General features: G+C 33.4%; 1 protein-coding gene across 1 annotated transcript; it reads left to right on the top strand.

The window, feature by feature from the left end:
• Window positions 1-638: 638 nt before the first annotated feature.
• LOC133202104 (uncharacterized) lies at window positions 639-18,541 on the top strand. The gene is made up of 3 exons (XM_061337887.1): window positions 639-1,040; window positions 16,152-16,403; window positions 16,684-18,541. The coding sequence occupies exons 1-3, from the start codon at window positions 974-976 to the stop codon at window positions 17,085-17,087; spliced, it is 723 nt and encodes a 240-aa protein (XP_061193871.1). The 5' UTR covers window positions 639-973; the 3' UTR covers window positions 17,088-18,541.
• Window positions 18,542-20,527: the final 1,986 nt, after the last annotated feature.

Here is a 20,527-nt window from a genome sequence, read left to right as displayed (position 1 = left end):
GAAGCCTTGTGTAGTTTTTCAATGTCATAATTCCTTTGATAAAAGCTGATACATGGTAGCGCGGTATATTAATGAAGCATCTGAATTCTGTTATCTTTTCAGGTTCCTATCACCCATTCTTTTATCTCGTATATAGAGGCAATAAACGCCCTGAATTACATTTTAAAAGAATTAAAACAAATTTGACTCGAGGGTAGTTCTCTTGTTATAAAGGGTTTTTTTTTCTCTCTCTATTTTCTTTCTGTTTATCTTTGCAGGTGATGAGTTGCAACTCAACACGCTTTTTCTAACCTTACGGAATCTAACCATTCTTCTGTATCATTTTTAAGAAGTATTTTATTCGGCAGTTGTTTTTAAGAAACAGGAAAAACAAAAAAGAAAAGACACATTGGAGAGGGGAATAAAATAGCGTTCGCCTGTTGAGCCAATGAGTACGTTTTTGTTGAAAGAGAGAAATATGTAGACGATTTAAAAATGATCGGGTACTCGTCAAAAAGCAAAAATATTTCTGTCTTGCCGTAACTAATTGTAAACACGGGGGCATGTATTTATTTTATGAGGTAATGAAGGGAACAGAAGGCTTAACCAATCAGCGACAAGGAAATTCCCTTATCTCAAGTCTCTATCAAAATCACTGTACGTATTCTCAATCCCGCGAGAAAGATTTTAACCTGGCGAACACAGTCAAAAAGAATGGATTCTTATAACATTACCGTGCGATAAAACAAGTCGGAATATAGTTTAATTCCCCCCAGAATGCTAATTAATAGCAATTAACGAGCATCTTCATTTGCATAATTTTCTGGGACTGCCGTTACTGGAGAGTGACATGTTATTGTTTTACTAAGACAATGTGATACACGTCACTGTGTGTATTTCCTCATGAACGTAACATAACGAACGAGAAATATACATCTATACACGTGCTGGAGTCTGGTTTTCTTATGTGTAGAGGGAATTTTACCGATAGAAGATGAACCTGTACTCCTATTCTTCATTCTTTCTCTACTTATTGGGAATTTTACTGAAATATACCACAGGTAAGATATTTATTGTATATAAACATTTTGTGTATAAATACCTGAAATAAAAAGACTGTCAGTCGTAAGGGGAATATCTCGCATCGCGAAGTCAGTCCACATAGTCAATTTACATCGGACAGTGAAAAACGTCAAATGTCTCCCCACCTTAACCCTATTTGGCCTTAAGAGACCGGTGGCTTGGTCATGTATAAGATATTTTATGTATTATTTATTCCTAGGTACGAATGGTTGGGCTTGACATTTTTTTTTTTGATGTGTCATTTTGCCCCATTCATCACTGGCGACACATTGTTTTAAAGCATTGTCTCCTTTGCGAACATTATACCAGAGGACAATAGAAATCATGACTTTATTAAATGTAGTTTTTAAGACGGGAGTCTTCATTCTGCCCCATAAAGTACATTATTGAACCTTGGAATAATAAAAAAAAAAATCCTTGAAAATGATTATGAAGTGCAACCTTCATTAACAATTAAATATTTCCGTACAGCAAACAATGAAACTTTTTTTTTACGTTGAATGTTATGGGCGGATCATGGTGCTCAAGTGGTGATTTTTTCATCAATGAAATCGGTAAATATTGTTTATTTACTTAACAGAGCGAAATGAATCCCCGCTGAGACGTTTGTAACGGTCATAAAGGCGCTGTCTCCTCCTCGATTGTTCACCGTTTAGTTGTTTAGGGGCCTCTTATATCGGTAGAGTGATTGGATTATAGACTTAAGTGAAAGTGATTTTTAGCTTAAGCAAATATATCTATTACAACGGGGTATATTGGAGGGAAAACATCTTGTGGGGTAGATTTATCAGCTCATTACGAATCTTTACTGAAAAAAATAACCTCTGTCTATAATTTTATTTTTTTATTTTTTAAAAAAGTTATATCAAACAGTCAAGATTTATTTATAGAAAAAAAAATAATAACCCAATATCATGTCATAAATAAAAGTTTAAACTTACTTAAAAATAAAATCTACATCTGCTGTAGAGAATTTAGAAGAATGCCGAATTTTTTTTAAAATTAAATATGTTTCTTTCGAATTTAAATTTGTCAGGAAAAAACTTAAACACACAAAATCGTACACTTAATTTTACTCCTTGTCATCTATTATTGTATACAAGAAAAAGGCTATACGATACTGGGCTGGAATCGTTGTGTTGTGTGTTTACTTTATTCTAGAGTCAGCTGTTGGAAATCGCATCCCGCTAGCAGGTTAACGTTCTTGTTTGTATATACATAAGACATGTCAGTTTGTTTGTTATGAATTTTGCGTGCTTTAGTATCGAATGTGGAATTAATAGATACAGTGTGTAGGAAGGGTTTGATCTCCATTTCCAACGACTTGAAGTCTTTCTGTCGACCATTACAGAAATGTTTGTGTCGAGGAAAGAGCGACGAAAGAAGATCACGTTTTTCGCACCAATATGCAAAAGCATTATACTTCATCTTACTCATAAACTTTATATAATGTGAGAGAGATTATAAGAAATTAATCCAGTTTGTCGTGGAAAAATGAATGACTTTACTTTCTAGTACTGACTAAAATCTAAATGAAATCAAACTTCTCACATCAAGCCTACAGCTTGAATAATGTAGAGAGAAAATTACCCTTTCTGAAACGACAAATTCTGACTCCAAAAACATTTAGAGAGAGAGGGAGAAAATGCCATTCAAGTAGCATCTCCTCTTTAAATTATTTATAAAGCATTACACAAACGAAAGCTTAGAGTAGAGAAGGGATGTATAAAAAATATTAATAAGCTCTCAAACGCGAGCTCTCAATGTGTGGAGGAGCCCAACTATCGACTCGACATGAACGGAGTGTGTTTCTCCGGACCGGGTTCTACAAGACCTCGTCTACTCGACGCCGTAGTCTTTAGTTTAATTAGCAGATCACTAATGATAAATCGCTCATAATCAAGGCGAACACACAACTAGCACAATAAAAAAAGGCTCTGCAAGCATTGGCACTCTGCAGACATCATCAGAATCAATATGCAACTCTGTCTTTCTTTATAGTTCTGATGTGATTTCTCGTTTCATTTCCAACTCGAATGTCTGTATAGATAGATTTAATCAGAACGAAAGAAAAAAAATCTAATCTGTGCTTCTTTTTCCTTAATGAAGCATCTTTATATATTAATCTCCAGTACATGTCTTTATACCAAAATAGCTAGCCTCATGAGTCGCAACGACCATAAAAATTCAAATATTTAACACAGACGTAGAGTTCTCACTCACGGCTTTTCTCTCATCTCTCCCCAAAACTCATTATCTGACGTTTAATAATATTTGATAATTTCCGGGGTGAATTAGATACACATTCATCCCGGCTCTCGTCTCTTTAAGCGCGCAGTGGTGAGAGGGGCTTTCATCTCGAGGAGGGAATGGAGGAAAAGTGAGCGTGCGTGAAGTTTGCAGACTTCGCGGTAAATTATACAAATTTACGGAAAACTGATGTTCATTTTAAATGTTTAATAAACATCATTTCTAACCAGTTTTTATCCCCTGTGTTAGTTTCCAAGAGAAAGGAAATTACAGAAATATCCTGGAGATAATCGTACAAGCCAAGATACAGAAATTAGAGGGGAAAAGTCTGCTGAACTTTTAAAGGTATTTTTGACAAATTGGTAAACTCGCTGAGAAAGACAAGCCTGGGTATAATTAAAGTGTTAAAAAATATTTTAGTTGTAAGAATTAGTTGATATACCAAGAGAAAAAAGGAAAAAAAAAAAATAAATGCAATAATCGAAAAGAAAGTTTCAAAGTTTCTTACTTTGCAATAAAAATAAATATGTACGGATTTTTTAATATTCGTATAGAAGTATTTAAACACCTAAAAAAATTACAAAAAAATGTTGAATGTAAAGCTAAATTTCTTTTAGAAAAAGAAACTGTGAATGCATTCAGAAAGTTTAATGGTACCTATATAACATAAGGGAAATAACCCCTAACTGCCGGGGATCATCAGTTGTATGGCGGTCAAATCTAAAGAGAAGAAAAATAAGGTGGTGTGTCACATTATTCCTCTACCTTTATTCAAACACTATTAAGCATTAATTATTAAATGCACAAAAATAAAATAAAAAATATTAATTCACTTTCTGTGATTTTTATACCCCCCCCCTCCTCTTTCCACTCACCCACACATCTATATGGTGAAAATAAACACGAAAGCAAGCGTCAGATTTGACAATATGAAACACATATTAGAAAACGAGGCTGTAAATTTCACGGTTTTGCCTGAACTGATCTTTGTATTAAAAGCATTTAACTTCATGTATGTAGAGCAAGAACATTCCTTTTTAAACCTTTTAATGTTTGATTGGAGTGTCGTATAGAAATAGAGACCTACAAACCGTGACATTGTGTAGTATTTACGGTCTTCTATCTCTCATCTCAATACAGATATTCAAATTTATGTATTTTTTTTTAAAAAGATCTTTTAATATGATGACTCAATTATTTATTTGCGTGTTTTGCTGCTGTATAGATATAGGTGTCTGTTAAATTTCATCCGATTGTATGAGATAACTTTATAAACAACTTAACACATACATACACACACACAGAGAGAGAGAGAGAGAGAGAGAGAGTTTAGAATGCACTCTATTAAAATCAATGACACACGGCGAACCCTGAGATCTACATTTAATTCCATCAAGCCTTTTGTTTCCTGTGTACTTTAAATGGCCCTCGTATGTGATCGCCGTTGAAGTAGCTGGTCCTTTAGCCGGGGAGATCTAGATCTATGTCCGATAAGTCCATTGTATTCTGTTCCGAGTGTCGCCACCAAAAATTCTGGACCGGCCGGAACTCGCCATAGTCTCATGTGTCAGACCAAATTGTCTACGCTATGATAAACTGAAAAATTGCAGGGCAAATTGTGAAGGTCTTTCAAATGATCTACCCGTCTAAACAATCGACCGGGAGAAGGACTGAAAAGTTTAAACGGCTTTCTGGAACGACAGGGAAGCGAGCGTTATGGTATTAACTTACAAAACGGAATTCGATAAACATCTACAAATGATCGCATAGGCCTATGGCAGGATAAACAGCAAGGCGAAATAACAAAGAAATGGCTCGAATTTTACCGTGTTAATCTTATCTTTGACCTATTGTGGAATTTTAGGGAAATGAATATTGCAAAACTAAATTCATAACTCAACAACTTTTGAAAGACCTCACAAGTAGGACGTGGTGACATTTTTAATACTGTTCAAGTTCTGAATGTTCTTTCACTGTTTGTTAAATTGTTTGATTATTTTTCTTTATGTAAAAAATGTATTTCACTTTTTATTAAATTTGACGAAGATTTGATCTGATACATTTCAAAAAGGCATATTTCATGAAGCACAATTATTTACATTTTTTCATTATAATACACAGAAATTGGCATCGACTTTTACATTATTAACCATCATTTGTAGTATAAACTTAATTCAAACTTTTAGAGAATTTCTTTCAAAGGCATCTACACATCATCTTATGTAAATATTAGGTGATGGTAGTACTTCGAATTTAGACATAAGATTTTATCTCTCTTTCTCTTTCTCTCTCTCTCTCTCATTAGAAAATGATAATTTATGCCAGGTTTGCTAATTTCACATATGTCTTCCCTCAAGCACTTCACTGCCATCTTTATCCGTAATAAAAATACATAATGCACAATGACAGAGCGTAGGTTTTTCCATAATTTATGAATTCGCGTAGATGCATATTTAAGATAAAATGCGTTTTTAGAAAGCGCATAGGTAAATAAGGAAAAGCTCCATTTGGATCATATTCCTAATTACAATGGTCGCAAAATCCCTTTGTGTTTAGATTCAGCCGTGTTTTATTATTTTGAAGTTGAATTCCCTGGCAGCTGGATGCTTAATTAGTATATAAATATTGTATGATTATTATTTATAAGAAGACAGAAGTCTATTAACTTTCTGCTAAAATTAACTTTTAAAAAATTATCCTTGGTAAATTACTTTTATAGAGTGATGAGTTTCAATGTCATGGATTTATTAAAATACGTTTATCTACCGAGAAATTATAGTATATTGTACTGACAGAATGCCAAAAAACAAACAAACAAAAAACTATGAACAACAAGTTACGGAGAAAAAATTATAAAATAATTACATGAAATGAACTTTTATCTATCGCTCAAAAGAAACATCGGTATCTGAGGATTTAGATTTACTGCAAGTGGGACCGTCCTAAAGCAAGATCTTACAATTCTTTGTGTTACAGTAAAAAATATACTAGTATGGAATATCATATCAGCGAATTAAGTTCAATTTCCAATTGTAAGCAAAATCGTCAGTTATGTATTCTAACGTTAACTGACCCAAAGAAATGCCAAAAAGAAATTGTTTTAATTTATCATGCCTGTTTTTGTTTTTTTTTTCTCTCCGTTTTACATTAACTTTATAATAAATTATTAATCGTTTGTCGGAATGTTTCCGTGCACTCTCTGCCGCGGGACATTACTAATGAATGTCATTAACCGGGGGATACAAAATCATTAGTTGTTAAGTATGCTGAGACACACAACGATTGGAAATCAGACAGGGACAATTTTTTGTCGTTGTCTACGAACACACTGACGACAATATTCTCGTTCCGGGCGTTACTTTACTGAGATTAGAAGTACAAAAAAAAGTTTAACTTGGAAAACATTTTAGCAAATGGAGTTCGTTCGATAGCATTGTGAAAAAAGTGCTTTACAAACGCATATTTAAGCACGCGATTTGGTTGATAAAATGTTTGTTTTTACTTTAGATAGGATTAGCTACAAAAGACCCCAGATCCTCTCGCTTTCCCGTTGTTAGGGACCGAGGATCGTTTTATCAGTTGGGGTTGTGTAATGAGTTTTAAAATAACAATGTCATGCAGTTTTAGGGCTGGTGAGGGTACGCGGGGTATATTAGAATTTATTGGTTTTTGTCAGGGAGTCAAACTTGCACAGCCGATAGTTCTAAGGTCATACATCTCATAAAACAGGCAAACATTCTGTATAAAACTGGAATCTGTAGGACTCGGATTTAAGATTCTGGAAAAGGATAGGATGTGGGTGGTGGGGTGGGGATGGGGGCCGATATACCTTTCCCAGAAAACAATTCAGCATTACGTATTTTTCCTTTTAACTGTGTTATTTTTACGCTGGACTCCAATCCCATAATATCAGTTGTCACGCTAAACCATATAGATATGATTTGGATTTTAAGTTATTCAGCTTTTTCAAGGAAGGAAAAATTGAGTATTTGTAAATACACGTACAACATACCGCTATTATATAACACCGTTTTTATGTAACATACATTATACAACATACCGTTATGATATAACATACCGTTATTAAAAAACATACCGTTATTATATAACATACGGTTATTATATAACACACCGTTATTATATGACATACCGTTATTATATGACATAACGTTATTATATGACATACTGTTAATATATGACGTACCGTTATTATATGACATACTGTTAATATATGACGTACCGTTATTATATGACATACCGTTATTATAAAACACACCGTTATTATATGACATAACGTGATTATATGACATACCGTTATTATAAGACATACCGTTATTATATGACATGTCGTTATTATATGACATACACTGTACCGTTATTATATGACATACCGTTATTATATGACATACCATTATTATATAACACACCGTTATTATATGACACACCGTGATTATATGACATACTGTTAATATATGACATACCGTTATTTTATGACATACCGTTAATAATGACATACCGTTATTATATGACACACCGTTATTATATGACATACCGTTATTAAATGACACATCGTTATTATATGACATACCATTATTATATAACACACCGTTATTATATGACACACCGTTATTATATGACATACCGTTATTATATGATATACCGTTATTATATAACACACCGTTAATTATATAACGAACCGTTCTTTTATAACACAGTTATTATATAAAATAAAGTTATTATATAATACACAGTTATATTATATAACATACCGGAACTGTGTTATACACTTCAAACAGCAGTTACACCAATCTTGTTTACTGGAAGAGTTTTGAAAGAATTGCATAAAATTGTTCAAATTAACTTTAAACTAAATAAAGTTCTCACTGTTTTCCTTAAAGTAATATATTTCAAGTACCCATTTTTGTCTTTAGACATCGTTTGTCATGATCCATAAAATTTGTTATCTTTGCATCCAAAAGATATTCTATGTTCTTTATTAATGTTACACTCAGTTATTGATTACAATGAGGGAAAAAAATCCATGGAGAAATTAAGGGTGATTTATGAAGATAAAAAAGAGTTAATTTAATAACAGACATCAAATATTACAGTTTGCTTCATTACAGAATCATTTATCACCGCTGAAAACGGGCGCATGCTGATGTGTTTTTATCTACAGACAAAGACATCCGATCGAATTCCTTTAACGTTTGGTTTTTTCCCGTAAAAAGCGCCACCTAGGGTCGACAGCAAACGAGAAACTTCGCCGAAGAAAATTGAAAATTAGCTTATATTGCCTTCGTTATTTTGACAAGTGGCGTGCAATATTCCGGCAGTTTTGACAAGCAATTAGAAATTATCGCAAAATCATTTGTTTCTGAAATGAAATTCCCCTTCTTGTGACGTAATACAAACACTTTTTAGTTGTAAGGGACAGACAGAATGCTATACTATTGTGTTTTTCACGAACAATATGAGCTGTAAGGTCTTATTTTAAATTCATTTTATAATCTAAAAAAAAAAAATATTTGTATGGTGTCTCATTCATGTACTCATCCCAACTTTCTAATCCTTTTGTACCTTCAAAACCAGAAGAGTTACATAACATCAAATGATAACATTTTACTTCATTTTTTGTAAATAAAACTTTTTTGTGTGTGTGATATCTTGTTTACAGCAATTGTAACATGACTTTGCAAGGTGTATCTTAATACCTCATATAGAGATACACCTCGCAATGTAATCAATTAAAATCATTTTACAGTAAAGAAAAAGACCAAAACGAGGCAGCTAAGATGTACCGCAACATACCAACGCGTACAAAGCATTTAGAAAAAGTACCGCCAAGCGTATATATTAGCCACGTACATGTAGCTTCAAAACGTACTATCACGTACATGTCAGCCATGTTTAGCTTTAAGTATCAAGATCTTTCAAGCAATTTACTGCAATCAGAAAATGAGTTGGTAGTTGTATACTTATAATACGTACAATGCTACAGAACAGAAGCTGAGGTAGAGTGCTGTGCCAAGAACAACTTGAAAAGTTTAGCCATGCTGTAATGAAACGAAGATCAGGTTTCGTTTTATCGTTTGTAGTGCAACCGTGTTGAAGTTTTTATTGGGGGGAAACTTTGTAAGGGACAAAAACACTAGATCGCGCGGAATGGTTTGGTTAATGGTGCCGCTGGCTTCCGATCTCTGACGTATTAATGTGTATAAGTTATAGTGTTTTATTTGATGTAATTAAGCCATGATTAATGTATAGGGTAAAACATCAGCACGTGTCTCTTTTTTCCCAAAGTTTCAATAAAAAAAATTCCAGGGAGTTACGATTTGACAGAAGATGTTGAGCACACTGAGCGGAATCAGTTTAACGTTCTAAGCTTTATTTAATTGTCGACAGTTTAATTAAAACCTTGCTTGACCTTTGAGTATTTTTTTAATTTCTAGATTTAATCCTAATACCCCATTTTTCTATCTGTAACATCTTTTTGTGTAGTGTTGAATACTTTCTCATAACATCCGGTAGCTATTATAGATTGAATGTTTTTTTTCTGTTTTCAACAATATTTGTTCCTTTGTCTGCAAAATAAAGTACGTCAATCTCTTCAATCAATGTTTTAAAACACTTTTTGACAAAAAACATATCGATTCAAATCGGTGACCCGATTGTACACCCTATTTGATTTATAGTGACCATATCAAGGCGATGCTGATTTTCCCATAGGAACACAGAGTAAATAAAGAAATTTAAAAAAAAAAATCTATAGAAGTTCTTTAATTTCGAAAAGTCAGTGAAAGACCGACAAATTTATCTTTAGTGCTTAGATCATCTCTTTTTTTGCTCTTAAAAGTTAGTTCCACGAAACGATGAACTGGATTGTAAAGACCGTATCGCTTGAGATTCTAGTCTTTGTAAACCAATTGAAAGGAACCTTAAGTTAAACACTGATATTAAGGGAAAACTTTGGTAGTTGTGGGTGATTTCTGTGTATGAGGGCCTCAGAGTCTTTCAGTATAACAAACTCCCTATCAGATTCAACCTTCTGTGGTTATCGTATCAGACCGTTATCGGCAAATAAACCTTAAAAACATATCAGAAACGCAAGAGGTTTAAGGAACTTAGACTTCGTTCAAGTATTTTTCGTTATCTAAATTGACTGCACTTTATAAATTGAGACATGTTTACTCTGTCGATATCACTTAAAGGACAAGCCTTTTATGGAGAGCGACAAACCTACACAAACACGATTTCAAGCAGGGGAAACATTAATTCGCTCACGGTGACAACGGAAACATGCAAAGATCGAATACGATAAAGCGCGAGGTCACCAAGACTTACAGAAATCTAAGGCTGACTTCATAAAGTATACACCGTCTGATGTGTGCAGTAACGTCAAATTCTTAACTTAAAAAAAAAACGTTCCCGATTTCTTATCATGAAATAACTACACTAAAATATTTGCTAACATTTCTAATTAAGTTGAAAAGAATTTAAAGATAACGACTTAATTCATTCTCGAGCGACGGATGAGTTTTGACGTAATTCTCTTGTGTAAGCAGCTGGGATTCCTTCTTAATCCTATACTCGCTATTACGTCTTCAAAGGACCTCCTGTAATACCAAGAACGCTAAACAGAATTAACAACTGAACCATGCTTAATTCGCAAGGACTTATCTACATTTTTTAGGTTCTCCAAAATTATTTTTAATTTTTTTTTCTCAGATAAACTTGCAAAAGCGCGATTCCAATTCCGGACCCATTGCCTGGAAATCTATCTGAGTGTTGTAGAACTTGAGAAAATCGCAACAAACTGTAGAATAGGGGAAAAACTGAATTTGTAAATTAATTATGATGCAGTATACGATAATAAGACAGTAATTATTTCTGCATGGATCCTACATGTTATTGCAAACCTTGCCAAAAGCTTCGACTCGACTCTAACTAGCAAGCTCGTCAGGGCACTGTTTGTCTAACTGTGTTCATTCATCAACAGTGACGAAGCTACGATATTATATTGATAAATATCTTTTATATTAGGGACACGATAGGTGTGGTAAAAATATACTGTACTGCCTCTGTACTCCTAGTAAGAATTCTGTACTCCGATGCAGATTTCGTTATAATGATATTTATGTATGTACGTGTTTAGTGATTTAGCAAAGAAACACAACTTGCACTATTCCCATGCAGTATTTCAAACAAAAATTTGTTTTTTAACCTTGATTTTTAATAGTGTATTTATTATATGTGTAATAGAGAACAGAGCGGATAAGATGCCCCTGTGCTTCTGGATTCGCAATGATGTAACATAAAGACGTATTCTCCAGAACACACAAGTTTAAATCCGAGTACTTCCACATGTAACATTTTGAGTTTCAAACTGTACTTACAATAAATGTGTGTGTGTAATGCGAGTTTTGTCAATTTCACTGGGACCTGTCTTGCTTATGTTTTGTTTGGAGGTAGCGACTATAGCTGTCGGTATTCGTTTATTCTGAGAAGCTTGAAACATGTCTTCTATTTCAAGCTGCCGTATCATTGGTCCCATAAAAAGCTGGCGGTATATCTCTCTCTTGTTCCAGAACAAGTTAAATGCGAACATAAATTGTTATCCATCACTCCTATGATAAAATAGCACCTCTCTCGTATAGAGTAAGCTGCTTTGTTTTGATATTAGATGCAGGTTTAATTTCATTATTCTGTGCACGTGTTAGATATCAAAAATTTAAAATGATAAAAAAAAATAGTAAAAACAAACATATACATAAAAATGCAAGAAAAATCTTGTATCTGTCAAGTATGGAGTAAAAATTTTTATTCACCTCCGAGGGCTTATCAAAGGCATGAACTCATGATTTAATATGTATAAACTTGTAATTCTCCCAGTGTAAGATTCCAGTTTACCCTAATTGCAAGTCTTTTAATTTCATTCAAAAGCGGAGGGAAAACAAGATAGAAGCCATAATCTGAATTCAAAGGCTAGGAATTTTGATTAGTAATAATAGATAAAGAAATAATAAAAACTTGCTTTGTGTACCGTTTGTTTTTTTTTCTGCATCTTTTCTTTAATGAATTAAAAACTAAAGATATTGTAAATTCTTTCATGATTGTGCTATAGTTGATTAAATACCATTTCTATTCATTAATAACCTTGTTTTTATTGTATCAGAGACAGAAAAAAAATCTTTGTCAATCAGGCAGCGGTTATAAAAGATTAACACTGAAAGCACATAATGACTGGATGATAAATCCGGAGATAGCTAAGCGTCTATCGATAAATCCCAAGATAACCCGGAGAAACCATTTGAAAATCATTGTTCGTAGACATTGTGGCATCCCTTTTTCTGTATTCTAATAAAATCAGACGTCAATTCCTTTCAAGTTCGTCTATGATGCACATTGTCAAACAAACCAGCGAACGATCTGGAAATATTTTAACATGTCTGTGCGTTAATATGATTTGTCGGCGAATTTTGCGGATTGTAAAACGCAAGAAACGCAAATTTGGTTTTTTTTTTTTTCATTTTGTGTAATTGGTTTCATATGATTGTCTCCATTATGAGTGGCAGGAAGTCTGCAAATTTGTTTCTGCAAAGCATTCTGTATATTGACTGTGAATTGGAAGGATGTCTTTGATTTTAGAAAACTTGAAACACTCACACACATAGAGTTGTCAAATTAAGTTAAACTGAATATTTTTCCATGCGTTTCCTTCAATTTCTAAGGAATTCCTTAGAGTCTTGCAGCGCCGATTTTTTTTCTTTTTTTCTTTTTGTTTTTCCCCCCTCTAAGCCTATTCGCCACGACCTGAAAGAGCCAAATATTTTTCTTATAAAACAGCAACAAAAAAAAAAAAACCAAAAAAAAAAAAACCCACTCGAACTATTAATATGTTTGGCTCTTTATATCGGGTTCAGCAGGATGAATGTACTGTACGTTATTTAATGGAGATGTAGATATATAAGCTATTAATCATAGCTGCATCTTTGTCACCTGTTCTTCAGATATGAAGATGTATATATATTTTTTTTACACACAGATGGCACTTGGCGATCTCTATCAGTTTGGTTATTATAATGGATACTTTGCTGTTTACAAATTATGTATATACCTGTATACCTGATGACAAATCTACTTCGCTGTAATAAATTAAACTTAATATATACAAGACATGGTAAAAGCCTGTTTTGACATTATATTTCCCAGATGTTATAAAATGTTTCGTTCGTATGTAGTCATGCGTAACCATTTGGTAGGGCGTGTGCTCTGAGGTGGAACGATTTAGTGGGATACATTAACAGGTTCGATAAGCTCATCTTGTTACGTCTCCATTAAAAAATGAAATATTTGTATTCGGGGAGCTTTAAATTGACTTTAAAAGGTGTGTAAATGGCATTCTCCGAGTTCAGAATTGTATAATTTTTATTTTAAAAGAGAGAAATAGTTTCCCCATAGCACGCTTTTGGTTTTCATTTTTTCAACGAAAAATTTACAACGAGGGACATTGGGATTTAGAAATGTTGAAACCTTATTATTTTATTTTTTTTCGTTGGTAAAAAAAGTATCCGTATAACACCACTTAAAGTTAAGGAAACGTAAACTGGTACATACTGCAAATACGTAAAACTGTTATATATTGAATACGTAAACTGTTACATATTGTAAATACGTAAAGTGTTACATATTGTAAATACGTAAACTGTTACAGTACTGTACATATTGTAAATACGTAAACTGTTACATATTGTAAATACGTAAACTATGACTTATTGTAAATACGTAAACTGTTACATAAAATTGTCCCTCTTTGGATTTCGCCCATTACATTTTTTTCCAGTAGATTTCATTATTAATTTCGAAAAAAGGGAGAGGTTAGATCTGGATATAGTCATCTGCAATTTTTTAATTTCTTATTTATTTATTTTTTGTGTTTCGTTATACTTTCGTTTTTTTTATATAAGTATATTGTTTTACTTAATGTTTTAAGAATGGCCAGTACTCTTTAAGAGTCCTTAAGCTGCTCAATTTCTGAGAATGCTCATTAACAATGTTATATAATCCATGCAAAATAAGCCTCGAGCTGTTTTAAAAAGCAGTTTTTATCTTATCCTTATTAAAATTCATATCGTTCTTTTTTTTCTTTAAAAAAATGTCACTGTCATTTTCTATTTGGTAAGTAAGAAGTTGCTTACGAACCATGAAATTATAGTTCAAAAGGTAAATTAATTTGCTTCAGGCCAATATTAGAAAGGAATACTTGCAATTAACATACCAGTCACCATAATTAATTGTAAATGGAGTAATTAATCGAATTTAAAATTTAAAATTTCGTAAATTGAACTCTTTATGACGATTAAACTCTGCATTTATTATGTAAGAACTGATTGAAGATGCAGTCAGTTGTTAAAACATTTTTTGTAGTTTCAAAAAAGAGATAAACATTATTTATCAATGACAAGCCGGCAAGTGTCTTTGCAAAACAACATTTCCTGCTATGCTGACGGCACAGAAACACAAGTTTATCGAATTTTTGTAGATGTAGATTTAAACCATACACAACAATATGACAGGAACTTATCATCCGCTAGGCAAGGAAAGAGATGTCACGTGGTATATAAAACGAACTTGTCTGGCAATAAGAGAAACTTCTGAAAGATGCATTTATTTAAATTAAAAATAAATTACTCATATTCTCTTATTTTATGAAAAAAGATAGAATAAAAGCTATCGTGCACTGTTTCACTTAGCTCTTGAAGGTTGTCCCCGTTTTAAAAAGTGTTTTGGAACAGTTTAGTGAAGAGAATCTAATAATCATACATTTACAGTGTACATTTGACTTGACACTGTTATGTATATTAATCAGAGCTTTGCTACTCATCAAAGAAGAAATCCACTGACGACTTAATGTTTATTCTTCTGACAATTCTGAATACCTGATGAACGATATTCACCCTTTAGCAATGACATCAAGTCGCCAGTTTTCACACCTGAAATAGTCGTGCTCTTTCTGATTGGCCATCGAGACGATTGTTTACGGTTGTAATAAAAGTCAAAATAATTTCTTCCTTTTTTTTATTTTTCCCCCGTGAAGAATGGTTTGAAGTATTTTTATTTGTGGCAATCCATCATGCAGTGCACAGACATTGTTGACGCTTCCTTTGAACGTTTTTTAACGCTTTCAAAACTTATGAATCAAGTCGATTACAACATGTTTAAGTAGATAGACGAAGATATGCAGAATGTATTTTAGCCTTTAACGATTCCAAACCAGTCATAAAGCATTGCATTATGGGGAATATTTAAATCACATACATGCATACATGTTCAAATATAACCCGTTTTCATATGATCTGTTTCGAATGTGTTCATTACTTTATCACTTTGCTTGATATTCAATTGTCATTATCCCTGTAGTTATGATGGATAGGGGACGACAAAACAGTCTTTCGTTTCGTTTTGTGAATGAAGACAATCTTGTTTTTAGATTTTTAAACTCAAAGATTTATCAGTGGACGATATGCTACCTTATTATTCCGTTTTATCTATTTTTCTTATGATTACAAAGAAATCTTATTTATTATAGGCCTTAATGAAATGCACACAGTTTCAGTATATTTTGCGGAACAAAATTCGACAGAAATTGCCATTCAAGATTACATTTTTTTTAAAGAAGAGGAATAAATGTCATTTTTAAGATCTCTCTTATTAGAGAGTCAATGAACCTTAAAAGAAATATGTTTACATATACATATTATGATACATGTAGTTACAGAGCTAACTGAATTTCAAATGTTGAAATTAACAAATTAACAAGGTTTCACTGTCTTTTGTAGGACTGCGTTGTGACTGCACAACTAAGCAATGTTTAGAACAAGGAACCCGGATGTGCATGGGCAAGTGGTGCTACAGTGAAACAAACAACGGATTCGTGGAAGCGGGTTGTTCTGACAAATCGCAGCCTTTACTCTGTGAAAGCCGCCTGTTTTCTAAACTGCCACAACTCCGAATCTCTCACTGCTGTAACGATAAAGATTTCTGTAATAAAAACGTGGTACCTACCCAAGCGCCACCCCAAAACAAAATCGGTACGTATTTCGTTTTGTCTCTTAATGCACCGGAAGAAGAATAAGCATTTGTATGAGAGGGAAAAAAAACTTTACCAAACGCATTTTTGGGGTTTGTAGTTTCAATATCTAACCAGATTTACAACATTTAAAACTGTTTTCTTCTACTAGTAATTATAAATCAAAAATGGTAATTACATGTATTACCAATAATTTTTGATAATTTGTTTGTGTTAGGTATACTAGTAATTTGTGCAGGATCTAGTGAGTAAACTAATCAGTGTAATTTTTGAATTTGCAGACACCAAAGAAACAGGAGAATTAGCAGACATAGACTCTAGTTATGACGACACAAAAAATAAAATAGTAAATCAAAACAGTGAATTGTCGCATGACGCAGACCACACCGACTGCCCATGCGCACTCAATGGACCCAATAAAGACAGTTCCAAAATGTTAAATCCCATCTACATCGCCGTACCTGTAGCGGGCGTTTGTGTACTGTTAGCCTTAGTTATATTCGCCATGTACTTATTGCGCAGGCGCACTGACTACTATGAGAGGTATAACTATCCTCGTAATGTAACTGTTCCACCGTGTCACGTGATCAGTGGTGGGAAACAGAATTCTTCACCGTGTAAAATCAACAGATGCACGGACAGCGAAAGGTCCTCGGCAAGCAGCGAGACTAAGCTATTTCTCTAAGAATATCAAAAACACTTTTTTGTATAGATTTATAATAAGAACACATCATCTTACCGGATGGCCAAACCAGGACGTTTATAATGACGTAACAAATACGAAACATGTCAAAAATCAAAATTTGCCATAGACCCATTTGTTATCGCTAAAAAAAAATGTGAAAGCATGATGTCTCCAATTCAGCAGGAAAATTCTCATCGTTTCAAAGATCTCGAATCGAAGTTGTCGCCACGACGTTAACATGTTCATTTTCAAAAAGTCAAACCATGATGAAACGTCAAACATGAAATGTTTTGTATGTGGGTATCGCAAATCAAAGGAGTGTATGATGTCGTCATTGTGAATGAGCTATTTATGTTTCTGAACAAATGATGTATAAATGTTTTAACAAAAAGCGGAAGTGTGTTAAATGTATTCTAAATGCTTTTGTTTGTTAGGTGGTGCTATACATCATATTTTTTTACGCAAAAGATGAATGAAATGAATTGTACATGTATATCATAGGAGTGCGTCTTTACAGTGTGATGTTCTATTTCATGAAAGCGTCTGTGGGACAGAGAACCGTGTGCGTGGACTGAATGCATCCCAATGTGTTTTACTTTTTGCGTTTTATGATCAATGAATCTCAATTTTTAAAAATGTTTTAGTTGAAGTGTGTGCCAAAGCATCTTCCATAAAGTGACTTGTATAAAAGTATAAAAACCCAAAATCTGAGTGCGTGACTTGGATTTTTACTTCACACAGTCAGTGTTTACTTTGCTAATCCATGAGAATCGCACATAATATAATAACACATTTACAGTGGTTAAAATAATTATGCTGAAGTCCATGACACATAAATGTACTTAATTTTGAGTACACTTTATAAACGCACAGACATGCATTATCTGAGTCTAGTTTTCCCCCTTTTTAAAATTTTACCTTATTGCAGTGCACTTACCTTGACTATTGGTATTTTTAAAATGAAAAAAAAAACTTATTGTAGAGTTATTGTTCATATGAATTTATCACATGACTGTTTTGAAGGAAAACACAGAAAAAAAAATCACTGCACAAAAGACCTTTACTTTTAAAACAGAGGTGAATATAACTTTTTTTTTTAATTATTAATTCAGTTTTATTTTTCATACTTTTACATGTACATTATTTTCCATGGTTACTTAGTATCATCTGTTCACCACCGCGATAAGCATACAGATGTTTTCATATCGAAGATTCTATGAATCACTTGCTCATTTTTTTTGTTTTTGTTTATTTTGCACTAGTCTACTATACTATTAAAACATTTCATTTTATTGTCATAAAACAAAGGCGTAAAAATGAAATGAGAGTACAGACTGAATGATATATGTTGGTTTTAAAAGACTTATGTTTGATTGCTAATTTTATATGGAAAACGTTGTTAATAACGTACAAAAATGTTATTTGATATCTAAAATAAAAACAAGAAAAAGATAGCAATATTTGTTTTTAGTGACTTGCCAAGTTCTTAAGTATGAGAGGCAGATTTTAAAAGGAAACCTACAAATCTTGTCCAGAGCTCCTTGTTTAAAATCCTCTGTCATTTTTGACAATATTATTATTTTCAGATTAAAAGAATTCCCATGACATTACGTTTTGTCAAAACGAATAATAATTCCTCAATATTAAGTCTTAATTAGCGTAACCCCCCCCCCCGGGGGGGGGGGGGATGGGGAGAGGGAGATAACTCTTACTGTTACAGAGGAGAGCATGCATTATGCAAAATTTTCGCCCCATTCTAACACCAGGATTCATAATTTGAATGAAACTTGAAATCGCAAAACTTTGTTAAGTTTTCATATCATGATGTAATCATTAGGTTAGTGAAAAACGCAGAATCGACCTAGATTTAGGGCTAAAATCGAATAACCCGTTCTCTCTCAAAGTACCTTTAGTGTAGTCTACATTGAAAGTAGAATACACTAAAGGTTGTATAATAGGCCGCACTGACTGGGGCATCGTTGCAAACCACGGCCAAAAATGTAAGATCATCTGCTCTACTCTACTCAACTCGTATAGGAAGTGGCTGAGAGAAAGTGATGAGATAGAAAGCAAAAAAGAAATCAGAATTAATATAGAAAGGGTATAGAATTGTAGGCTTGCAAGATTGTAAAACCTACATTGTATTTACTTCTACTCCCCGCCAATAGGAACCAGGGGCAAGCTACACGATATCAAGGCCAGAGTTAGCCAACTATAAGAATTCAACCCCACCTCAGAATTTTCCGTGATTAATTAGAATAATACAAACCCAGATATAGGTATTGCATATTCTAAATTCTTAAAGTCAGGGCCTCGGAGTAGGGTGGGGCCACAAAGGGAGTCAAAGCTTTTTCATTGAAATATATAGGAAAATACTTTAAAAATCTTCTCCAGAACCACTTGACCAGAAAAAAATCAAATTTTTGTGAAAAACCTCCATAGGTAGTGTAGATTGAAAATTATTCAAAGTATGTTCTCCGGGGGTGGGGTAGGGCCACAATAGGGAATTAAAGTTTATATGGGAATATGTATGAAAATGATATATTTTAAAGGACAGCAAAGCCATGATTAGTCATATTAATATCGAAGCAACCTCGGGTAGTGTAAAGTCAAGTATTCTCAAATAATGAACCCCCACTCCCGGGGATAGGATGTAGACACATTTTGCAATCATTTTACAAAGAAATATATAGGGGAAAACTTTACAAATCTTCCCAAGAACATCAAAGCAATGATAAGTCAAATTTTCTTTGAAAGCATCCTCAGATGGTGTAGATTCGAGTTTGTAGAAATCATGGCCCCTGGGGGGAGGATGGGGCCATAATCGGCGATCAATGTTTTATACACTGGAATATATAAGAAAGGATTTCTAAAAATTTTTCTTCTCAAGATCAGCTAAGCCATGATTTCTCATATCTATATGGAAGTATTTTTATGTAGTGTAGATTCAAATTTGTTCAAATTATGGCCCTTCGGGGTAAGGTCGGACCACAAAAGGCAAAAAAAAAAAGTTTTATATCTAGGAATATATTAAAAAAAAGATCTTTCAATCTTCTTTTCCAGAACAGCAAAGTCTGTGACTAGTCACATTACAGTAAAATCTCATGCTCTGGGTCAAATTTTCGTGGTTTGAGGAAAAAAACATGGGTTCGTGGGGATTGAATTTCGTAGATGAAGAATTGTTGAGTGATTATGCATAATTATGACATTTAACATTTTGTGGTGGTCATGAATTCATTGGTCTCTTCATACCTCGAAAACAACGAAAATTAAAACCTCCACGAAAATTAGTGATTTTACAATAATATGGAAGCATCCTCATGTAGTGTAGATTTAAGTTTCACATCATGGCCCCCGGGAGTAAGGTTGGGCCACAGTAAATCTAAATTATACACAGGAATATATAGGGGAAAATCTTTAAAACGCCTCTTCACAAGAAC

This window comes from Saccostrea echinata, unplaced genomic scaffold, assembly GCF_033153115.1.
Source record: "Saccostrea echinata isolate AGI-Se365-2 ecotype Australia unplaced genomic scaffold, CSIRO_AGI_Sech_v1 ptg000046l, whole genome shotgun sequence".
NCBI classification, from domain to species: Eukaryota; Metazoa; Mollusca; class Bivalvia; order Ostreida; family Ostreidae; genus Saccostrea; species Saccostrea echinata.
The sequence above is the reverse complement of the archived record's forward strand: the minus strand, read 5'-3'. Positions and strand labels throughout refer to the sequence as shown.

Excerpts from the sequence above, each read along its gene's own strand:
- LOC133202104 (XM_061337887.1), top strand. The coding sequence starts at position 974 with ATGAACCTGTACTCCTATTCTTCATTCTTTCTCTACTTATTGGGAATT. Across the intron at positions 1,041-16,151 it reads TTTACTGAAATATACCACAG|GACTGCGTTGTGACTGCACA; the intron begins GTAAGATATTTA and ends TGTCTTTTGTAG. Across the intron at positions 16,404-16,683 it reads GCCACCCCAAAACAAAATCG|ACACCAAAGAAACAGGAGAA; the intron begins GTACGTATTTCG and ends TTGAATTTGCAG.